Source organism: Rhineura floridana, chromosome 3 (assembly GCF_030035675.1).
Source record: "Rhineura floridana isolate rRhiFlo1 chromosome 3, rRhiFlo1.hap2, whole genome shotgun sequence".
In the NCBI taxonomy this organism is placed as follows: Eukaryota; Metazoa; Chordata; class Lepidosauria; order Squamata; family Rhineuridae; genus Rhineura; species Rhineura floridana.
Genome location: NC_084482.1, coordinates 212,613,445 through 212,635,914, shown reverse-complemented (window position 1 = coordinate 212,635,914; position 22,470 = coordinate 212,613,445). Strand labels below are relative to the sequence as shown.

General features: G+C 46.2%; 1 protein-coding gene across 3 annotated transcripts; it reads right to left on the bottom strand.

Moving 5' to 3' along the window:
• Positions 1-2,109: 2,109 nt before the first annotated feature.
• Positions 2,110-21,888, bottom strand: LOC133381490 (zinc finger protein 420-like). 3 transcript variants are annotated; one of them, XM_061620650.1, is made up of 4 exons: positions 21,844-21,888; positions 16,388-16,561; positions 15,012-15,156; positions 2,110-10,780 (listed from the first exon to the last, which is right to left on the bottom strand). In XM_061620650.1, exons 2-4 carry the CDS (start codon positions 16,460-16,462, stop codon positions 8,784-8,786), a joined length of 2,217 nt encoding a protein of 738 aa, XP_061476634.1. In that variant the 5' UTR covers positions 16,463-16,561; positions 21,844-21,888; the 3' UTR covers positions 2,110-8,783. The 3 variants fall into 3 exon arrangements, with proteins under 3 accessions (XP_061476634.1, XP_061476632.1, XP_061476631.1); XM_061620648.1 differs by lacking the exon at positions 21,844-21,888 and adding an exon at positions 19,527-19,606; XM_061620647.1 differs by lacking the exon at positions 21,844-21,888 and adding an exon at positions 19,405-19,446.
• Positions 21,889-22,470: the final 582 nt, after the last annotated feature.

Here is a 22,470-nt window from a genome sequence, read left to right as displayed (position 1 = left end):
CTACATGATAACAGTATCAAAAGACGAATTGCTGGAGGGTCTGGATTCATGGGGAGGTGGATTATTCCACTTTAAACAGATTGATGCAGCACACATAGGCACGCAAGTACAAAAGAGAAACAGAGGGCTGGTTCACATGGCCATTTAATTTGAGATCAAGGCTCCCTGCATACCTGTTAAATTCACAGCGATCACATGACATAGGAGGCAAAGGGGAGGCATCCCGCTGCTTTCACCTTTTAATCCGAAGCAAAAAAACCAGCAGAAAATCCAAAAAGAGGAGGGAAAACCGAATCAGCTTCTCTCCCCTCCTGCCATGTAGTCACTTCCTCTACTCTGGTGTTTGACACAAACATGTGTATCAGCACAGACCACCGGGAGGCAACATCTCATTAGGAAACAGGTCAAATTTGACTGCCGAGCTGTTTACAATATCATGCATATTTATTCAGCAGTAAAGCCCAAGGAACCCAATGCACCTTACTCCCAAATAACCGTGCACAAGTCTTTTGCAACTATTGTTTGGGTGCCTGTGTGAGCAGTGATTCTGGCTGACAGGAAAAAGAAGCACATTAGGAGTGTCCTACAGGGAACAAGCCTAACTATTAATATATCTGCACAGCACATTTATTTATTTATTTATTTATTTTATTTAATTTATATACCGCCCTAAGCCAAAAAGGCTCTCTGGGCGGTGTACATAGAGGATAAACAAGAAAATATATGAATAGAACAAATATAAGAAAATCAAAAAGCAAAACAAACAAAGAACAAAAAAACAAACAACATCAGAATATACCAGTAATGAAATACTGTTTTAAAATACACTATAAAACAATTTTTTTAAAATAGAATATTTAAAAATTTTAAATGCCTGGGAGTATAAAAAGGTTTTCACCTGGCGCCGAAAAGATAGCAGCGTCGGCGCCAGGCGTACCTCATCGGGGAGACTATTCCACAATTCGGGGGCCACCACCGAAAAGGCCCTGGTTCTAGTCACTGCCCTCCGAGCTTCTTGATGTGATGGCACTCGGAGGAGGGCCTTAGATGTCGAGCGCAGTGTACGGGTAGTTTCGTATTGGGAGAGGCGTTCCACCAGGTATTGCGGTCCCATGCCGTGTAGGGCTTTATAGGTCAAAACCAGCACTTTGAATTTAGCCCGGAAACAAATAGGAAGCCAGTGCAGACGGGCCAGAACAGGTGTTATATGGGCGGACTGTCTGGTCCACGTCAATAGTCTGGCCACTGCATTCTGGACTAACTGTAGTTTCCAAACTATCTTCAAGGGCAGCCCAACGTAGAGCGCATTGCAGTAGTCCAACCTAGAAGTTACCAGAGCGTGAACAACTGAGGCGAGGTCATCACTATCCAGATAGGGACGTAGCTGGGCTACCAATCGAAGATGGTAGAAAGCGTTCCGTGCCACCGAGGCCACCTGGGCCTCGAGAGACAAGGAAGGATCGAAAAGAACTCCCAAGCTACGAACCTGTTCCTTCAAAGGGAGAGTAACCCCATCAAGAACAGGATGAACATCCTCCATCAGGGCAGTGACGGCACTCACCAGCAGCGTCTCGCTCTTGTCTGGATTGAGCTTCAGTTTATTAGCCCCCATCCAGTCCATTATCGCGGTCAGGCAATGGTTTAGTACGTTAACAGCCTCACTTGAAGAGGATGAAAAGGAGAAATAGAGCTGCGTGTCATCACCATACTGATGACAATGCACCCCAAAACTCCTGATGACCGTACCCAGCGGCTGTATGTAGATGTAGAAAAGCATGGGGGACAGTACCGATCCCTGCGGGACTCCACAACGGAGAGTCCAGGGTGTCGAGCAGTGTTCCCCAAGCACTACCTTCTGGTGATGACCCATCAAGTAGGAGCGGAGCTACTGCCAAGCAGTACCCCCTACTCCCAACTCCGTGAGTCTCCCCAGAAGGATACCATGGTCGATGGTATCAAAAGCAGCTGAGAGATCAAGGAGAATCAACAGAGTCACACTCCCCCTGTCCCTCTCCCGACAGAGGTCATCATACAGGGCGACCAAGGCTGTTTCGGTACCAAAACCGGGCCTAAAACCAGATTGAAATGGATCAAGATAATCAGTGTCATCCAAGAGCCCCTGGAGCTGGCCGGCAACCACCCGTTCCAGGACCTTGCCCAGGAACGGAACATTCGCCACAGGTCTATAGTTGTTCAGGTTATCTGGGTCCAAGGAGGGTTTCTTCAGGAGTGGTCTCACCACAGCCTCTTTTAGGCAGTCAGGGACCACTCCTTCTCTTAAAGAGGCATTTATTACCTCCTTGGCCCAGTCGGCGGTTCCGGACCTGCTAGCTTTCACCAGCCAAGAGGGGCAAGGATCTATTAGGGCGGCTGGCGGGGGGGGGAATGGAATAAAATACAAATGTTACTTCGGTAGAAAAGCTACAAAGGCTCTGTACCAAACCCCCATTTTAAAAGACGAGTGCTCACAACTGCGACCAAAACCTTCCAGCCACCAACTGAAGCACCCACAAAGTACGAACCTTCTCTTTCAGAGGGAATATGACCACATCCAAAGCAAACAACTGACCAATTATCCGAACTCGGAAACCACCAACCCACAGTACCTCCATCTTGCTAGGATTCAGACTCAGTTTATTGGCCCTCATCCAGCCCACCACTGAGTCCAGGCAGCGGCCAAGGGCTTGCACGGCCTCTCCTGATTCAGGTGTTATGGAGAAATAGAGCAGGGTATCATCAGCATTCTGCTGACACCTCACCCCAAATCTCCTGATGACCGCTCCCAAGGGATTCATATATATGTTAAACAGCATTGGGGACAAGACGGTACCCTGTAGCACCCCACAGCACAACTGCCAGGGGACCGAAAGACAGTCATCCAATTCCATTCTCTGAGAGTGACCCTGGAGATAGGATCGGAACCACTGTAAAACAGTGCCTCCAATACACACCTCACCAAGTCATCCCAGAAGGATACCATGGTCAATGGTATCAAAAGCTGCTGAGAGATCAAGTAAGAGTAACAGGGTCGCACTCCTCCTGTCCTTCTCCCGATAAAAGTCATTCATCAGGGCAACCAAGGCCGATTCAGTCCCATAACCAGGCCTGAACCCAGACTGGGATGGGTCAAGATAATCTGTTTCATCCAAGAGTACTTGCAATTGCTGCGCCACAACCCTCTCAATCACCTTCCCTAAAAAGGGGGTATTTGCAACCGGTCGGTAGTTGTCATAAACCAATGGATCCAGGGTGGGCTTTTTCAGGAGTGGTCGAATCAATGCCTCTTTTAAGGTGGCTTGAACTACTCCCTCCTGCAATGATGTGTTGACCACACCCTGGATCCACTCGGTCAAACCCCCTCAGCAAGCTTTCATAAGCCAAGAAGGGCAAGGGTCAAGAGGAAGTTGCTGGCTGCATCATCACAAGCACCTTGACTATGTCATCAGGCCGCATCAACTGAAACCGTTCCCAAGAAGTTGTAGCAGATGTTGCACTGGACACCTCATTGGGGACTACAGTAGATGTGGAGGGGGCATCAAGACTGCTATGGAGACGAGCAACTTTACCCTTAAAGTGCCTTGCAAACAATTCGCAGTGGGCCTCCAAAGGGTCTAAAACTCCATTTCCTGGAGTTGATGTCAACAGACCCCTGACAATACAGAAAAGCTCCACCAGACAGCTCCTTGGGGATGCGATGGAGGCAGAGAAGTGGGCCTTCTTTGCTGCCCTCACCGCCACACAGTAGGCACAGTTATGATGTTTTCCTCATGCCCGATCAGCCTCACAGCACGTCTTTCGCCACTTGCGCTCTAGCCATCGTCCAGCCTGTTACATTGTCCTTAGCTCACTGGTGTACCAAGGTGCAAGCTGGGCTCCACAATGCCAGAGAGGGCACTCAGGGGCAACCGTGTCAAGAGCCCAACGTGCCTTGTTGTTCCGAAGTGTGACAAGGGCTTCAACAGGGTCACCTGCTTTATCTACTGGGAACTCCCCCAGGGCATTCAGGAATCCAATGGATTCCATTAGGCTCCGAGGGCGGACCATCTTAATCTGTCCACCACCCCTGCAGGGAAGGATCGGAACTACAAGTCTGAACTTCACCAGGAAGTGGTCTGACCATGGCAATGGGGTGACATGCACCCCCCAATCTTCTACTTTAATGCTTTCACAGACAGAAAAGGATGGGGGGTGTTAAACCATCCTTTCCTGTCATTTGCAAAGATCTTTGAAAAAAAGCACTTCAATTCTCCACCAGGATTTTCTACTCACATATCATTGGTACACCAACCCCAGTAATGTCTACCCTGACTGGCAGCAGCTGTCCAGAATTTCAGGCAGGAGTCTCTCCCAGAAGGTCTCTCAGGTTCACTCCCTGATGGCATCTCTCCTACCTGGAGATGCCATTCAGGACTGAACCTGGGGGACCTTCCGCATGCAAGGCAGACGCTGCAATGGCCCTTTCCCTGCACTCACAACTTACTCAACTGTGCTGAGATATTAGGAGGCATTCCAGAATTAACCTTGAAACTTTTTATTGCCACATAGCACTGTTATATCAGAGCACCAGGGCAAGCCAAGGACAGAACAGTAGATTAAAGACTGGAAAAAAGGGTCTTTCTAGGGACAAACTATTCATTTCTAAACATGCCATGTTACCAAATTAAAGAGACATATGATAAGTAGGACCTCCTGCCAGACTTGGTGTCAAATCCCTGCTCAGCCATGAAGCTTGCTGGGTAGCCTTGGGCAAGTAACTGTATCTCAGTCTAGCCTACCTCACAGGGGTGTTGAGAGCATACAACGGGGAGGGGAAGAACCATCTTTGAGCTCCTTTTAGAAAAAGCAAGGTATCAATGAGAATAATACTAGGAGGTTCCCAGCTACAACTGTGGTGGTGGCGGGGAGAGAGGGAATTCATATACAAAAGCTCCAGGACAGACCTGAACAATGGAAATTTGAATGTAAGAGGAGAGGGAAGCTCTAAACACTCTCTCTTCTCACTCTGACTGGTGGGGCAAAGGGAATGAGGGGGTGGGGAGGCAACAGTTGTTGTGTAATTAAGGCTGCAATCCCATGAATTTACCGTGGAGTAAGTCCAGTAGAACCCGATGGATTTTACTTCTGAGTAGAAGTTATTAGGCTGCAGCCTAAACAATTCAGGACAGCCGTCTCACCTTTCTTCCTAGCCCCACAGCCCATTAGGCTCCAATTCTAACTAAATTTAGCTGGGAGGAAGCCCTTTTTCATTGCCTTCCTCTTCTCAGAAAGACAGGTTGAAAGCACTTCATAGCTGCGTGGGAGACATAATGGAGACACACTGCTCTGCAAAATGATTTTTTTCTTTTGCTAACCCCCCAACCACCCAAATTGAGTGTATGTCACTTGTGTTCTTCCAGTGCCTCTGTGTTCTTTATCCTTTTAGGTAATAATGATACTGAACAAATTAATGTTCATGCATGCAATAAGACACAAAACTTCCACATAAGCCACGTTCCATGCAATAAGACATCTTTCTGAACAGAGCCCAGAACAACATCTGAGCCAGCCAAGTCAATCAAATGCACCAGTCATGCATCACTGGATGAGTCAATGCTCTGGGCCACAAGCTTTCACAGCAACCACTTTCACTTGCATACACACAAGCAAAGATTGGTGCTATGCGCTCCAATTGTTTTCAATGGTATATAGCCAAATATAACTTCAGTTAATTTAACAACAGAGACAAATTTCATTTGATGTCAAATTTAAATTGGTACTGCTGAAAGTTAAGGGCACACTTCTGTATTTCTGTGAATACTTTAATTCTCTTATGTTACTGTAATATATATTAAAGATGACCTTTCATTCCAACAATGAGCAGTAGTGTTTATTTATAAATTATACAGGCATCTACACAAAACATCTTGAATGAAATGTTGATAGCATGCAAATTTAACAGCAAAACAAATTGCTCCAATTAATATTATTACTTAGTTGGCAGCTCTAGTAATGATTAATGAGGTATGTGTGTGAAAACAATATAGTACATTGTTGTTTTTCTTTCCTAGCAAGGTTTTTGTAGTAAGCTATACTAGTATTGAATGCAACTACAGGTAGCTTTTGGTGCTAGAGAATAGCTGCAGTTTACTCTTCTTCCCACTAGGAGCACTATAAGATCTGCTGGTCTCTGCAGAGACAGGATGATCCCTTCTTTTTTCAGACCAAAAAGGCAGCAGCCCAGGTATGCTATATTTACACTGGGGAGGGGGCTCAGTGGCAGCAAGGAGTGTCTTCTCTCATTACCGACAGCAGAAAGGCCATGAGTAAAAGCCAGCCAATTTGCCCCTCCAATCTCTCTCTCTCTCTCTCCCCAATTCACCAGCCCTTCGCAACCTGGTAGCAGCACCAATAGTGCTGCTTAGTGGACCTACAAACAGCAAGAAAGGGTATTGCTGATCACCCCAGAGGTTCCTGGGTCATCCTGTGTTATCTCCCATTTCCCAACAAAAGGAAAGGCAGCAACATGTGTGGTTGGTGAATTTGGTGGGTCTGGCTCGCTGGGAAGTCGCCATTCCAGGCTGTTTTACGTAAAAGCGTATTATAGCCCGGAACGGGTATCGGAACGTGGTTTCGTGGACGTTTTGTGTCTTATTGCATGCATCCCATGTAGTCACGTGGGACTGGTGAATTTGGTGGGTCTGGCTCACTGGGAAGTTGCTGTTCCGGGCTGTTTCATTCGGTTCTGCAGGGCATTTTGGTTGTGAAAGGATTAATAAAAATCCTATTGGAATGGTTTTTGTTCGTAAATGTTGTTCTCAAGTGTCTCTAACACATCCCAGTGTTTTTGGCATCAATTTCTTTCATAAAAGGCCCATTCCGGCCTGTTCCGTTCAGTGGAATGAGAATAAACCAGTCCCACACCTTCCTCCCACGCACACTAGTTAATCAAAGAAGTCACAGAGACAATCTTCTTAGGTAAAAAGAATAAAGAGTATTTACTCACAACCTTCATATGTTTAAGAAAACATAGGCTCTAGCTTAGATAGAAAATAATCTGTAGTCTCAGTCCATTTTCAGTCATTGGTGAGGAGGCCCCTGGAAGGAACGTCTGCCTGTTCCCTCTGCTAGAGGTTAATACAGAACATGCAAAAAGGATCAATATCCCCTAACAAAGGAGGAGGAAGAAATAAATAACCCCACCCTTTGAGGAAGTTACATCATGGTAAACAAACATATAGAGATATCTCCAATACTGGTTTGAGGGAGCATCTCCCTATGAAATGGGGGGGGGGTATGCAAGCTTGCTTAAATCCAACAAGAATTGCTTCCATCTATAATGTGAGTAACTGTTGGATATGCTCCCTACTCCCTGTCCATGGGGAGGGAGGCGTTCCCCTTGTACCAATCCCTTTGACTGTAGAGAACATCACTGACACTGCCCCCATTTTTATTTATTTATTTGATTTATATCCCGCCATTCCTCCCAGAATGAGCCCAGGGCAGCAAACAAAAGCACCAAAAACTCTAAAACATCATAAAACAAACTTAAAATACATTATAACAAAACATCTTTAAAAACGTTTCAGCTGCGAGTCTCGCTGTTAGAATACTGACAGCTGGTTCTTACTGAGCATGCCCGACATTATCATTCAGTTCAATGTAAAATTTCTTAAATTAATTAAAAAATCATCCAGGCATTTTATTTTTAAAACTGCAGAAGATGAAGTTCAGAGAATGGGGCAAGGTCAGTAAAAGGATTACAGGTACTCTGTGAACATGGCTGATTTTTAATTAATTTCATGAAATTATGAGATCTCTGACAGAAAGAAGTCCAGGTCTGTTTTTTTCCTCATTTTATATTTTGAACTCTTGATTCTCTGACTGTTTTGTGTATTGCCATGAAAACTTAAAGGATTGTTAAGCAAGCGTTTCTGAGTTCAGGACTATAAGTTATGTAAGGTTTTTTTTTGAAATGAACTGATGGGAAGCATCAGAATGACGTGGGGGATATTTTCAATTTATCATTGCGGAATGCGAAAAATCCATGCTGGCTATAGTATACAGCCACTCTCATGGCTATATAATAATGTGGCAGGCGGATTAATACCTGCCTTTTTATAGTATAGAATTATGGGGAAAGCTTCACCTGTTGATATTCTTTCTGTTGGATATCTTATTATTTGAATGTTGAAATGGAAATGGACTGCCTTCTAGTCGATCCCAACTTATGGCGACCCCATGAATAGGGTTTTCATGATAAGCGGTATTCAGAGAGGGTTTACCATTGCCTCCCTCTGAGGATAGTCCTCCCCACTGCACAAGCCAGCCCCTTCCTTGTCCACAACTGCCAGCTGGGGGGCAACTGGGCTCCGTGGGACTATGCAGCTTGCCCACGGCTGCACAGGTGGCAGGGCACATAACCCCTGAGCCACTCCCTGTGGGGTGATCTTTAGCTGGCCCTTGACACCCAGGAGACACAAGCGGGGATTTGAACTCACAGACTCTGGACTCCCAGCCAGGCTCTCCTCCCCACTATGCTATACCAGCTGTTATTTGAGTGTTCCCACTGGATTATTTTACGTCCTCCACTCACATCTGCAAAAGAGGCTAGGAATGTGCATTTGACATGAAGCGTATGCACATTTTATGCAAATTTGTGTCTTTGAGCAGAGCAGCAGAGGGCCCAATCTGCATAGAGTACTGAGCCCAGAAAATCCTGTTGGTAGCCTTGCTTCCCTGTGTGGATCCTTTGATGCAGAGAAACAGTTGAACACTGCTTAAGCTGCTTCCACACTCCAAGCATTTTAAGATTTGTCTCCTGTGTGAGTTTTGTGATGCAAAGTAAGGGTGTTACTCCACTTGAAGCTCTTTCCACACTCCAAGCATGTATAAGGTTTGTCTCCTGTGTGAGTTCTTTGATGTACCCTAAGGGCATTACTCCACTTGAAGCTCTTTCCACATTCGAAACACTTATAAGGTTTGTCCCCTGTGTGAGTTCTTTGATGCGAAGTAAGGTAGCCAGTCTGACTGAAGCTCTTTCCACACTCCAAGCATGTATAAGGTTTCTCCCCTGTGTGAGTTCTTTGATGCAAAGTAAGGTTGCCACTCTGACTGAAGCTCTTTCCACACTCCAAGCATGTATAAGGTTTGTCCCCTGTGTGAGTTCTTTGATGCAAAGTAAGGTTGCCACTCTGACTGAAGCTCTTTCCACACTCCAAGCATGTATAAGGTTTGTCCCCTGTGTGAGTTCTTTGATGCGAAGTAAGGTGGCCACTGTGACTGAAGCTCTTTCCACACTCCAAGCATGTATAAGGTTTGTCCCCTGTGTGAGTTCTTTGATGCGAAGTAAGTTCGCCACTGTGACTGAAGCTCTTTCCACACTCCAAGCATGTATAAGGTTTGTCCCCTGTGTGAGTTCTTTGATGCAAAGTAAGGTGGCTACTGTGACTGAAGCTCTTTCCACACTCGAAACAGTTATAAGGTTTGTCCCCTGTGTGAGTTCTTTGATGTACCGTAAGGGCGCTACTCCACTTAAAGCTCTTTCCACACTTGAAACATTTATAAGGTTTGTCCCCTGTGTGAGTTCTTTGATGCAAGGTAAGGTTGCCACTCTGACTGAAGCTCTTTCCACACACCAAGCATGTATAAGGTTTGTCCCCTGTGTGAGTTCTTTGATGTGAAGTAAGGTGGCCACTCTGACTGAAGCTCTTTCCACACTCCAAGCATGTATAAGGTTTGTCCCCTGTGTGAGTTCTTTGATGCGAAGTAAGTTCGCCACTGTGACTGAAGCTCTTTCCACACTCCAAGCATGTATAAGGTTTGTCCCCTGTGTGAGTTCTTTGATGCAAAGTAAGGTGGCTACTGTGACTGAAGCTCTTTCCACACTCGAAACAGTTATAAGGTTTGTCTCCTGTGTGAGTTCTTTGATGTACCGTAAGGGCGCTACTCCACTTAAAGCTCTTTCCACACTTGAAACATTTATAAGGTTTGTCCCCTGTGTGAGTTCTTTGATGCAAGGTAAGGTTGCCACTCTGACTGAAGCTCTTTCCACACTCCAAGCATGTATAAGGTTTGTCCCCTGTGTGAGTTCTTTGATGCGAAGTAAGGTGGCCACTCTGACTGAAGCTCTTTCCACACTCCAAGCATGTATAAGGTTTGTCCCCTGTGTGAGTTCTTTGATGCGAAGTAAGTTCGCCACTGTGACTGAAGCTCTTTCCACACTCCAAGCATGTAAAAGGTTTGTCCCCTGTGTGATTTCTTTGATGCGAAGTAAGGTCGCCACTGTGACTGAAGCTCTTTCCACACTCCAAGCATGTATAAGGTTTGTCCCCTGTGTGAGTTCTTTGATGCGAAATAAGGTGGGTACTCCGACTGAAGCTCTTTCCACACTCCAAGCATGTATAAGGTTTGTCCCCTGTGTGAGTTCTTTGATGCGAAGTAAGGTGGCCACTCTGACTGAAGCTCTTTCCACACTCCAAGCATGTATAAGGTTTGTCTCCTGTGTGAGTTCTTTGATGTACTGTAAGGGCACTACTCCACTTAAAGCTCTTTCCACACTCGAAACATTTATAAGGTTTGTCCCCTGTGTGAGTTCTTTGATGCGAAGTAAGGGTGCCACTCTGACTGAAGCTCTTTCCACACTCCAAGCATTTATGGGGTTTGTCCCCTGTGTGAGTCTGTCTCTCCTCTTGTCTCTCTGCTCCAACTTGCCTCATCAGTTTCTGCTCCTGCACCTGCTCCTCAGCTTTTTCCAGTGATACTTCAGATGGTTCTCCCTCAGCCTTGACCCCCCAGATGTATCCTGATGGAATGAAAAGGAAAGGTGATAAAATGCTGTGGAGAAATCCTGTGAATATATTATGATTTGTACTTTGAAAACATATTTCTGGGAGCTCTGTTGATATCAAACTGTCAAACCTCCAAGCCTTGTACAGAGTTATTTTAGCAGTAGGTACTTGGTCAGAGGTTGTGAAAAGAGACGCAGAGAGAGAAAATTGTCACAAAAAACTGCTCTCTTGTTCCTCCATTTAAGGTGAACAGCCAAGTACTTATGCACAGCTGGAATCTACAAACCTAGGATGGATCCTGTCTGACAGGAACATGGTCCTTTCCACTGCCCAGAGGGCACCTTGCATCCCCTCCCTTCCTCCCAAAATGTTACCTGAAACATGAGATAGTGCTGGAAGATGAGACCCCCAGGACAGATGACACTCGGCAAGCTACTGGGGAAGAACAAAGGACAAGTACGAGTAGCGCTGTGACTAATCACGCAGCTGGGTCAAAGCCAAAAGGAAGCCCAGAGGCTGATGTGCACAGATGCAAAAGGAGAGTCCGGAGTTGTACGACGCACACAATAGGAACATGGAATGTGAGAAGCATGAACCAGGGAAAGTTAGAAATTGTCAAGCAAGAAATGGAACCTATCAACATTACAATGCGGCGTGAGTGAATTCAAATGGATGGGAATGGGACATTTTCAGGCAACTACAAAATACTTAATGCAGGAAATGACAAATTAAGAAGAAACGGGGTTGCTCTAATAGTGAGAAGTGTCATAGCAAAAGCAATTAGGAGCTATAATGCAGTCTGAGTGAGTGATATCAATGAGATTAAATGGGAAACCTGTGTGTGTGTGAGGGAGGGGAGACAGAGAGAGAGAGAGAGAGAGAGAGAGAAAGAGAGAGAGACTGTGTTTTGGAAGCCGCCTTCTGGTCCTCACTGTCTAGCTGCACATGAGTGACTCACATGACGAGTCCAGAGAGGACACACATGACTGTTAAAATACACTCTTCGAGAGGTGGGATCTTTTTCGAAAGTCAGTCATGTAACACTTCAGTGGAGAATATATATCTATTGTGACAGTGGGGTTAAGTCAGCAACAATATACATAATATTTCTTTGGGTTGAGGGCATTAGCTAAATAATTATAACCACAACCAAGCTAATCATCAGTGTGCAAGACTGAGCACGCACAGAAGGCACAAGGTGAGATGGAGGGGGGTTGAGTACAGCTCAACCCGTTGTTCCTCTCTGGACTCACACACACACACACACACATTTAGCACAGGGAGAGAGAGAGAGAAAGCCCTTGGTTAGGACAGCAGCAACAAAAGAGGAGCAGGGGTGGGATGGGGCGAGGCGGGAAACGTGGGTCAGTCTCATCATCGCAATGTTTCCCACGCAAGAGATACAGAATGCTCTGAGATATTATTATTATTATTTATTTTATTATTTTATTCGATTTATATACCGCCCACAGCCCGAAGGCTCTCAGGGCGGTGCACAACATAGGATAAAATACAATAAAATCACAAAAACACTAGAGCGTAAATATTAAAACAATAAACAACCAAATATACATTAAAAGCTTAGAAGATAGATTAAAATGCCTGGGAGAAAAGGTTTTCACCTGGCGCCGAAAAGATAAAAGTATAGGCGCCAGGCGAACCTCATCGGGGAGACTATTCCATAATTCGGGGGCTGTGACGTCCTTCCCTGGCTCTCCCTGTCAGGTTCCTACCTGCTCATGGCTACCACCTTTCCTTAGGCACCACCAGGGACTCCACCAGTCCGGACTGTCCTTTTTTATGGTTTCTCTCCCCGCTCTAGCACAGATCTCAATAGATCTCCCTGCTAGGCAGCACCACCAGTCATGTTCTACAACCAATGTTCCCAGAGACCTTGCCTGAGTCTCTCTATCCGGTTACATTCGTGACTGCGTGCCTATGCTGTTCCCAACCCCCTTGTATCAATGCAGATAACTCATAACTCGGGGTTGCTCTGGATACTTATAATGTTATCTTCTCCTCTTCACCGCTGCCACCATTTGTTACTGTTTCCCTTCAGCCTTCGTTATTACCTTACCCTCCCTTCTGGTCTGTGAAACCCCAGCCAAGGATCAGGCCTTCAGTAAACCAAAATAGTATTTATTAAATAACATTAATAACAAGATAACTTTGATAATGATCTACAAGCTTATGGTTTCATCTATTCCTGTGATATTTGACTTATTACTAATCCGAACTCCACCTCCCTCTTTCTCCACACTCTCCTGACATACACCAACTCACACCCACCTCCCAACTCCACCAAAACAACCCACTCACATCCACCCAGATTCAACTATCCTTCCATTTATACTCTCAGCCATCCAAACACCCAGCCAATCATCCAGCATTCTACTGCTCATTTACTACCCCTCCTCTTTCATTCCACTTACCACATATCTTCTATACAAACAGCACTTACCATATATACATTAATACAGGAACATCACAGGGGCAACCACTGAAAAGGCCCTAGATCTTGTTACAACCCTCCGAGCTTCTCTGTAAGTTGGAACTCGGAGGAGGGCCTTAGATGTTGAACGTAGTGAACGGGTAGGTTCATATCGGGAGAGGCGTTCCGCTAGGTATTGTGGTCCCGTGCCGTGTAAGGCTTTATAAGTCAAATCTAGCACTTTGAATTTAGCCCGGAAACGGATAGGTAGCCAGTGCAAACGAGCCAGAGCAGGTGTTATATGTGCAGACCGCCTAGTCCCCGTCAGCAGTCTAGAAGCTGCGTTTTGCACCAGCTGTAGTTTCCGAACTGTCTTCAAAGGCAGCCCCACATAGAGCGCATTGCAGTAATCCAATCTAGAGGTTACCAGAGCATGCACAACTGAGTCGCTTTCCAGATAGGGACGTAGCTGGGCTACCAACCGAAGGTGGTAGAACGCATTCCGTGCCACCGAGGCCACCTGCGCCTCGAGAGACAGGAATGGATCGAAAAGAACCCCCAAGCTACGAGCCTGTTCCTTCAGGGGGAGTGTAACCCCATCTAGAACAGGTTGAACATCCACCATCTGGTCAGAGAAGGCACTCACCAACAGTGTCCCAGTATCTTGTTTGAAAAACTTAACATTGCAGGATTTCACAATTAACATGGAAGACATATATAGCCAATTTGTATTGCATTATATTGCGATGATCATGATTTTTTTGGTAATATATAATGGACAAAGGGAAATCCTGTGCTTGACACAGTATCTTAATTATGAAAAGATTACGTAAAGTAGGGGGAGGATTTTAACAAAAATGTTGCCAATTGCAGTCATGGCTGCAGAATCCATGCCGATTACAGCAATGGCCCATCGCACGAGATCGGTGCCTCTCCGAAGGGATAGCGAATTAGTGAATTCAGTCGGGATCCAATGCCAGGTTTGATTTTGTCAGATATTCTCCCCCATCCCGAGTGCGCACAGGTTTACGGAGGAGGCTTGCTAATGGCGTTCTTGCAGCTATTTGCATGTCAGGCTGTTTAAAGCTTTAAATGCCAAAGTAAGCATCTTGAATTGGGCTCAGAAAACAACTGGCTGAGGCAAGCACAGTGGTGCGCACCTTGATTCTCCAAACTGCCACTGCTGTTCCTCCTGCTTCAAAGACAAAACCTGACATTTGGGCAGAGAAAGGAAGAGGGAGGAGGCAGTGGGTGCTCCCAGGCTCCTGGGAGCATCTTTTCCCACTGGGGGTTTACAGTACAAGTCACAGCGTGTCAAATTATCTGCTGAGGATGCAGGAAATGATGCTCTGCTGGGGTTTGGGAGCTCCTGCCCTCTCCTTCTCCGGATGCAAGGTAAGATTTTTCATCCTGGGGCATCGGAAGGTGGCACGGAGGGGCACTTTTCACATTCAATCATCCAAAAGGCCAAAGAACAGAGGAAGCTACATTATACCAGATCAGGGAATTTGTCCGTCTAGCCCAGCTTTGTCTACTAGAACTAGCAATGGATCTCCAGGATCTCAGGCAGGGCAAGACCTTTCCCAGCACCTCCTACTTGATCATTTCAGCCCTCTTGGAGCTGCCAGGGATTGAACCTAGGACCTTCTACATGCGAAGGAGGTGTTCTCCCTCTAAGCTGCAGTCCCTCCCCAAATATCCAGGGCCCAGGCACCCATTTCCATAATAGCATCCCTGCAGTGGAAGGTTAAATAGCACAGCTGCTAAATTCATACCTTCAACATTTATCAGTCAAGGGGGGAGAATATATTTACCCAGAGAGGCCACCGTCTCATAATTCTCCTCCATGACTTCCCTGTGCAGAGCTCTTTGGCCAGGATCCAGCAGGGCCCATTCCTCCTCCGTGAAATACACGGCCACCTCCTCAAAGGTCACCAGATCCTGGAAGGGCAACAGATGCTGGAAAAAGAAGAAGAGGCAGTTTCTCCAACATGCACCATTCACCCAGCCTAAAGCTTGAACAGCTTTCAAAGAGGACTGGACAAATTATAGAATCCTAGAATAGTAGAGTTGGAAGGGGCCTACAAAGCCATCGAGTCCAACCCCCTGCTCAATGCAGGAATCAAATCACAGCATTCCTGACAGATGGCTGTCCAGCTGCCTCTTGAATGCCTCCAGTGTCGGAGAGCCCACTACCTCTCTAGGTCATTGGTTCCATGGTCGTATGGCTCTAACAGTTAGGAAGTTTTTCTGATGTCCAGTCGAAATCTGGCTTCCTGCAACTTGAGCCCATTATTCCGTGTCCTGAACTCTGGACGATGGAGAAGAGATCCCGGCCCTCCTCTTATGTGACAACCTTTAAAGTACTTGAAGAGTGCTATCATATCTCCCCCCCGTCTTCTCTTGTCCAGGCTAAACATGCCCAGTTCTTTCAGTCTCTCCTCATAGGGCTTTGTTTCCAGTCCCCTGATCATCTTTGTTGCCCTCCTCTGAATCCAATCCAGGAAGGATAAGGACATCAGTGGCTACTAGGCACAATGACAATGCATTGGCTCCACTGCCAGAGGCAGTACGCTGGGAATTGTAACATAGCAGGACACTTGGCAGCTTCACTTTGGTCCATATTGGACTAATAGCCTGACCAGTGGGGCACGCTGGGATGACTCCCTTCTTGACCCCCTCTCGTTGCATGACAGGAGTTCAATCCCAGAAACGGCTTGACTCTGGTTTCACACCATGGAACCAGCTCCACCCTCTTTTTCTTTGCATTTCCTTAGTACAGTTACTCTTTATTTAGCTTTTGTGGGGTGTGTGTGTGAGCATTTCCGGGTTTTAGACTGCTCAGACACAATTGCAGGGCAGAGCTTGACTGATGACCATAAAAGATCCCACCTCTCCAAGAGTGTATTGTAACAGCCACGTGTGTTCAAGCGAGTTCTGCCAGATATGTGTCACCGAATCACAAGTGGGGAGAGTGCGCTTGTATTCAGGTTCTGCCAGCGGCTTCCCACAGGCCTCTGGTCGGCCACTGCAAGAACCGGGTGCTGGAACAGACGGGCTATTGGCCTGATCCGGCAAGCTCTCCTTATTCAGCCTCAGAACTAGTGTTCTCCCAGAGCCCTCCCCACCACGCTCAGGGAGACGCAGCCGCGCTGTCCCCTCTGTCTTCCCCCAATGATCCTTCCCTTACCTGATGTGGCTGCCCAGCTGCTCTTTCCACTCTATCCCAGAGAAGAGACAATCCGGACGGTGCCTCTGAGGCCATGGTGCAGCCCCTGAGGGAAGAGGAGTAAACCAGGCCAGCCCTGGGACTCCCACAGCTTTCGCCACGAGGCACGTTTCGTAGGGAGCAGCTCTCAAGGGCCTGCAGGGGAGAGACGGGGATGGGAGGAATTTCATCCTTTATACCAATATGGATTTCAGATGTTTGAATATTATAAACAGCCTCAATCTAAATAAATAAATGGCACGTCCTTTCCTTGGGTTGTTTTCCCTCACAATGCTTGATCTGCAAAAGGCCTTAAAGGCCTCAAATGTCTTTCAGACCAACCCCCCGTTTCTTCCAGACTGTTCTCCATGCTTGGGCACCTCTTGTGTCTTTAGCCACCCCCAGGAATTTCACCCATCTCCGACCCCTCCCCTCTCATCTCTGCTTCTGCTTCCGCAAAGCCTTTAATTCCTGCTCACCACAGAGTTTCTTCTCCAAGTTGTGAACCATTTCAGGCTTCATTATGGGGCCCTTTTCACCATGCATATAATTAAAAACTTAATCTGCACAGAGATTAATTTCATGTCACGTCCCTGACAGTTGGCAAACAAAATAGGTTTTGCACACATTGCAAAGAAATGGGGAGGGTGAATTTGGTCTAATGACTCCAGCTTGGAGCTCCCTGGGGATGCAAAACTCCTCCACTCTTTCCATCAGAAATACGGGCTGAGGAACATTGACCTGCATTCAGTCTGGTCCAGCTCACTGGGCAATGAAAAGCGTATGAGGAACTACTTGCAATACATCCATGTCAAAATCAGCAGGACACATTGTTGGTACTGTAAGGTTCAAATTTAAGCCCCCTCCCCTTTAGAGAGGGCAAGCTAACGCACCCCTTTACCCTGGATAGGGGTGCAAGCTTTTAGCAATGTAATTTACCTGTTAGTGGCTCAGCCAGTTACCAAAAGTAAAGCAGACACACACACACACAGATCAAGAAGGGATCTCTGAACTGCAGACAGAAGTCTGCCAGGGCAGAGAACCACGTTTATTGATTGCAGGTTCATTAAATAGGGTTCATAAGCAAAACAAGGTATTGTTACAAAATCGTAACAAGAAGGGAATACAGGGTTACATAGATAAAGCAAGCGCATCTTCATCTCTTTGTTACATTACTCATAATTCTAAAAGGTGAGGAGGTGATAAGGAATTCATACACTTGTCAATCTAAGAAACTTAATGTGAGATAAGAACTGAGGAAAAGCGAGTATTAGAGTTACCTTGACACTTGGTGAAAGATAAACATGGGGCTAGTAAAAGTTATTTACTCAGCTGTGTGACGTAAAACTTATGAATAAGGAAGATATTTGGGAAGACTTCGTTCTTTGTGCTGGGTATGACATAAAGTTACAGTGTACAGGGTGTATAAAGTAAAACAAGGCAAGAGAAAATAATAACATTCCAGAGGGGGTACACTTTATCTTCTTTCCAAGATATTATTATTCCAACCAGAGAGGCGCCTATGGGTGTTATTTCTCATGGGAAGAAACGAAACTGGGTCTGACTACAACTTAGCATCTCTGAACAACTTTTGGGGTCTAGCAATAAAATATTTCCTAACAGTACCATCCACTCGTATAATCCAAGTTAACCTTCAGATGTTTTTGAACCACAACTCCCATCAGCCCCAGCAACTATGATCAAAGGACAAGGATGATGGGAGTTGTAGTTCAACAACATCTGGAAGACCAAAAGTTCCTCACCACACAGGGTCGAGCGACTGAGGCAATAAGTTGATTTACTTATTATTATTTTTCTCCATACATTTTATTCTTGTGTTTATATTTCTACACAGGCCTGCCTCTAATGAGCTCTCAGTGGGAAACATATTTTGTCCCCCTCTACTTTGGTCTTCAGAACAACCCTGTCTCTGGGCCCAGGACACTACCTGAATTTAGACCGCTTAGTTTTTTGGGAGCAGGATCTCAGCATGGTCTCCAACATCCTGTGAGCCAATCAGGATGAAAGGAGAGTGTGTTAGCCACTGAGAAGAGTCTTCTAACATACTTCCTTGTTCTTTCCTGCTAATTAGGGTGAATCAGAGTGAAAGGAGGTGAGTCAGCCACTGAGAAGACTCAGTAGGCAACACTCTGCCCTTTCATGCTTATTGGCTCCTAGCTGTGGGAGAAGGCATTAACAAGGATCTAATTCTCAACCCAGCAGGGGAAAAAAAGAGGATGGAAGGGGGCATGGCTATCATGAAGGGACCCTGCACTTCTCAATTTGCCACTAAACTACTGTAGACATGTGAAGGCCTATAACAAAAGTGGACAATGTTGGGGGGTAAGCAGTATTTTTCTTGTGTCTCCCCCCCAGCACTCTGACCCTGCAGGGGGGAGGGTGGCCGCGCCAGGAGAGAAAGACCCTCAGCAACCCCTCAGATGGACCAATCCTGCAAGAGCAGCTGGGATCCACCGCAAGCGGGCTTTGAGCTTCCCCTCCCACAAACTCCCCTTCCCCTCGAGTCCAGCTGAGGAGGAGGAGGAGGCATTTATTCACCCATTCCCTCCATCCGCTGCCTTGAAAGCTTTGAGAAGCGCATTCAGAGCCTGGTCAGTTTCAGATTCCTCTCTCCATTTTCCTTGCCTGGCAGGAGGGAAACTGACCAGACCCTCCTCCAGTGGAGGAAATCCAACAGGGGCGCTCCCTCCAGCTCTGGGGCAGAAGAGCAGCACAGCAAACCCCTCCCCTCCAATGCGCCCCCCAACAAGGCTGTTTCTTTCCCCTGCATCAAGAGGGGCCCCCCTTTCCCCCCTGCCTGGGCTGCATCTCATCCCTGGGGAGTCTGGGGTGACCTGTAAGGGGGGGCAGCTTCAGCGCAGTTTTGTCCACGCTTTGCAGATGGACTGCGTGGTCCACCCCCTCCCCACACCCCCTTTGTATGGATCCCCGAAAGAAAACCCTCCTCCTCTTCCCCCCAGCCCCCAAACACGTCGCACCTCTTTGCTCTCTCTTCCTCCTCTTCCCGGATGATGAGACCCCTCCCCCCCTTTCCCCATATATTATTCTGTCCTCCCACTTCCTTCCTCTCTAGGAACCAGAACTCGGTTCCTTTACCCACTGGAGGACCGAGTCTCCCTTCTTCGCCACTCTCCTCTTCCTCTACCCGCCCCCCTGCTGTTGCGTTGGGGCTGCAGTTGCTCCAAGGGATGGGGGGGCACTTTCCACGGGAGGCACAGCCTGAAGGGCCTTTGCTCACAGCTTCAAGAGCTTGGAAAAGTTACTTTGTTTGAACTACACCTCCCATCAGCCCAATCCAATCGCCATGCTGGCTGGGGCTGATGGGAGTTGTAGTTCAAAAAAAAGTAGCTTTTCAAAGCTCCTTCGTTTCTCACACACCCTGTTTCGACACAAATGGGAACTAAGTTCCTGCTCCCTGTGATGTAAGACATCAGCGCTGTCCTTTTTGTTGGATTTTGTTGAATTCAGCAAAGTTTTAAGTTCTTTTGGCTTCAATGAAAAATCTCAGCCTGGGTGTAAACGTTTGCTTCAACATCTTTTTAAATTTTTATTATTATTAAAGAACAAGATTAAGAAAAACTTGGCATTGCATCTGGTATGATACAAAGTGTAATTGGAACATGAATGACGATATGGAGTCATGCTCCCCATATGCCCATTTCCCCACCAGCACCACCTGGGAGACCACAAGACTGGACAATATTACGATCCAAGTATGCAGAAAGGGAAAAACATTTAATTCAACCATATCTGTGTTTTGCTACTGCTGACAGTTGTCCATGCAAGTCATGTTCCAAAGGATATATGATAAATCCTCATTTTTCCATCCCTCGAATAAGGAGATGTTCCAAACATTTCTCAGCCAAGTCAAGGTGTTCAAGTCGTTGAGTTCTTTCCATTGTTGAACCATGTTGTAAACTGCCCAGAGAGCTTCGGCTATGGGGCGGTATACAAACCCAATAAAAAAACAAACCACGGTCTGGCACCAAAAGCAGGAACGATACAAAGTTTTTAAATTTAACGTCCTCATTCTGACCTTCGTATACTGATAGCAAAAATAGTTCAGTGGCACAAGCAAATACGAATAACCCGTGAAATCTGGAGGAGTTGTCTGTGTAACTCCCGCCCCGCAATAAAACCCCTGAATTCGGGGACAGGTCCACCAGAGAGGAAAATATTGGATCCCCCCATTGAGCACCTGACTGCAAGCCATTTCTTAAAAGTCATTTTGTATTTTCTGTGCTTATTTTTAGTGTTCTGAGTTTATCTATTCTTACATTTTTTAAAAATCATATTTGCATCACGTTTTTAAGAGGACGGCTTGCTGCTCCAGTCATGCTAACAGTTATTTCTAATTTATTTATTTATTTATTTATTTACTAAATTCATATCCCACCTTCCTCCCTGTAGGAGCCCAGGGTGGCAAAAAAAAACACTGAAAACTTCATAAAAACAGACTTTAAAATATATTAAAACAAAACACCTTTAAAAACATATTAAAACAAAACACCTTTAAAATATCTTTTTTTTAAAAAAAGCTTTAAAATGAGCTTCTATACATATATTGTATTTGTTATTATTATTGTTGTTGTTATTTGTTGCATTTGTATACTGCCCCATAGCCAAAGCTCTCTGGGTGGCTTACAACAATTTATTTATTTATTATTTGATTTATATCCCGCCCTTCCTCCCAGCAGGGGCCCAGGGCAGCAAACATTTAAAAATAAAATAAATAAAAACATTAAAAACAAATATACAAAAACACATTTTTTAAAAAGCAATTTAAAAACACATGCTGAAATTTCTGGCAGAAGAGGAAAGTCTTGACCTGGCACTGAAAAGATAACAGTGTTGGCACCAGACACACCTCGTCAGGGAGATCATTCCATAATTTGGGGGCCACCACTGAGAAGGCCCTCTCCCTTGTTGCCACACTCCCAGCTTCCCTTGGAGTACGCACCTGCAGGAGGGCCTTGGATGTTGAGCGTAGTGTTCGGGTGGGGTCGTGTCGGGAGAGGCGTTCCATCAGGTATTGTGGTCCCAAGCCATGTAAGGCTTTATAGGTTAAAACCAGCACCTTGAATCGGGCTCTGAAACATACAGGCAGCCAATGCAAGCGGGCCAGAATTGGTTTTATGTGTTCAAAGTGGCTAGTCCCTGTTACCAATCTGGCCGCTGCATTTTGCACAAGCTGCAGTTTCCAAACCGTCTTCAAAGGCAGCCCCATGTAGAGCGCATTGCAGTAATCTAACTTGGAGGTTACCAGAGCATGAACAACTGAAGCCAGGTTATCCCTGTCCAGATAGGGGCGTAGCTGAGCCACCAATTGAAATTGGCAAAAGATATTCCATGCCACCGAGGCTACCTGAGCCTTAAGTGACAGAGATGGTTTCTAGGAGAACCCCCAAGCTACGAACCTGCTACTTCCAGGGGAGTGCAAACCCATCCAGGACAGGTTGGGCATCCACCATCCGGTCAGAAGAACCACCCACTAACAGCATCTTCATCCTGCCTGGGTTGAGCCTCAGTTTATTAGCCCTCATCCAGTCCATTGTCGCAGCCAGGCACTGGTTCATTGACAGCCTCACCTGAAGAAGATGAAAAGGAGAAATAGAGCTGTGTGATCACCATAGAAAGAACATAAGAAGAGCCTGCTGGATCAGGCCAGTGGCCCATCTAGTCCAGCATCCTGTTCTCACAGTGGCCAACCAGGTGCCTGGGGGAAGCCCGCAAGCAGGACCCGAGTGCAAGAACACTCTCCCCTCCTGAGGCTTCCGGCAACTGGTTTTCAGAAGCATGCTGCCTCTGACTTGGGGGGCAGAGCACAGCCATCATGGCTAGTAGCCGTTGATAGCCCTGTCCTCCATGAATTTGTCTAATCTTCTTTTAAAGCCATCCAAGCTGGTGGCCATTACTGCATCTTGTGGGAGCAAATTCCATAGTTTGACTATGCTCTGTGTAAAGAAGTACTTCCTTTTGTCTGTCCTGAATCTTCCAACATTCAGCTTCTTTGAATGTCCACGAGTTCTAGTATTATGAGAGAG

Bases quoted from the DNA above. Each gene is read 5' to 3' on its own strand.
- LOC133381490 (XM_061620650.1), bottom strand. From the start codon at position 16,462: ATGGCCTCAGAGGCACCGTCCGGATTGTCTCTTCTCTGGGATAGAGTG. The intron at 15,157-16,387 runs GTAAGGGAAGGA...TTCTTTTTCCAG, and splicing joins CAGCTGGGCAGCCACATCAG to CATCTGTTGCCCTTCCAGGA. The intron at 10,781-15,011 runs GTAAATATATTC...TCATTCCATCAG, and splicing joins TGAGACGGTGGCCTCTCTGG to GATACATCTGGGGGGTCAAG.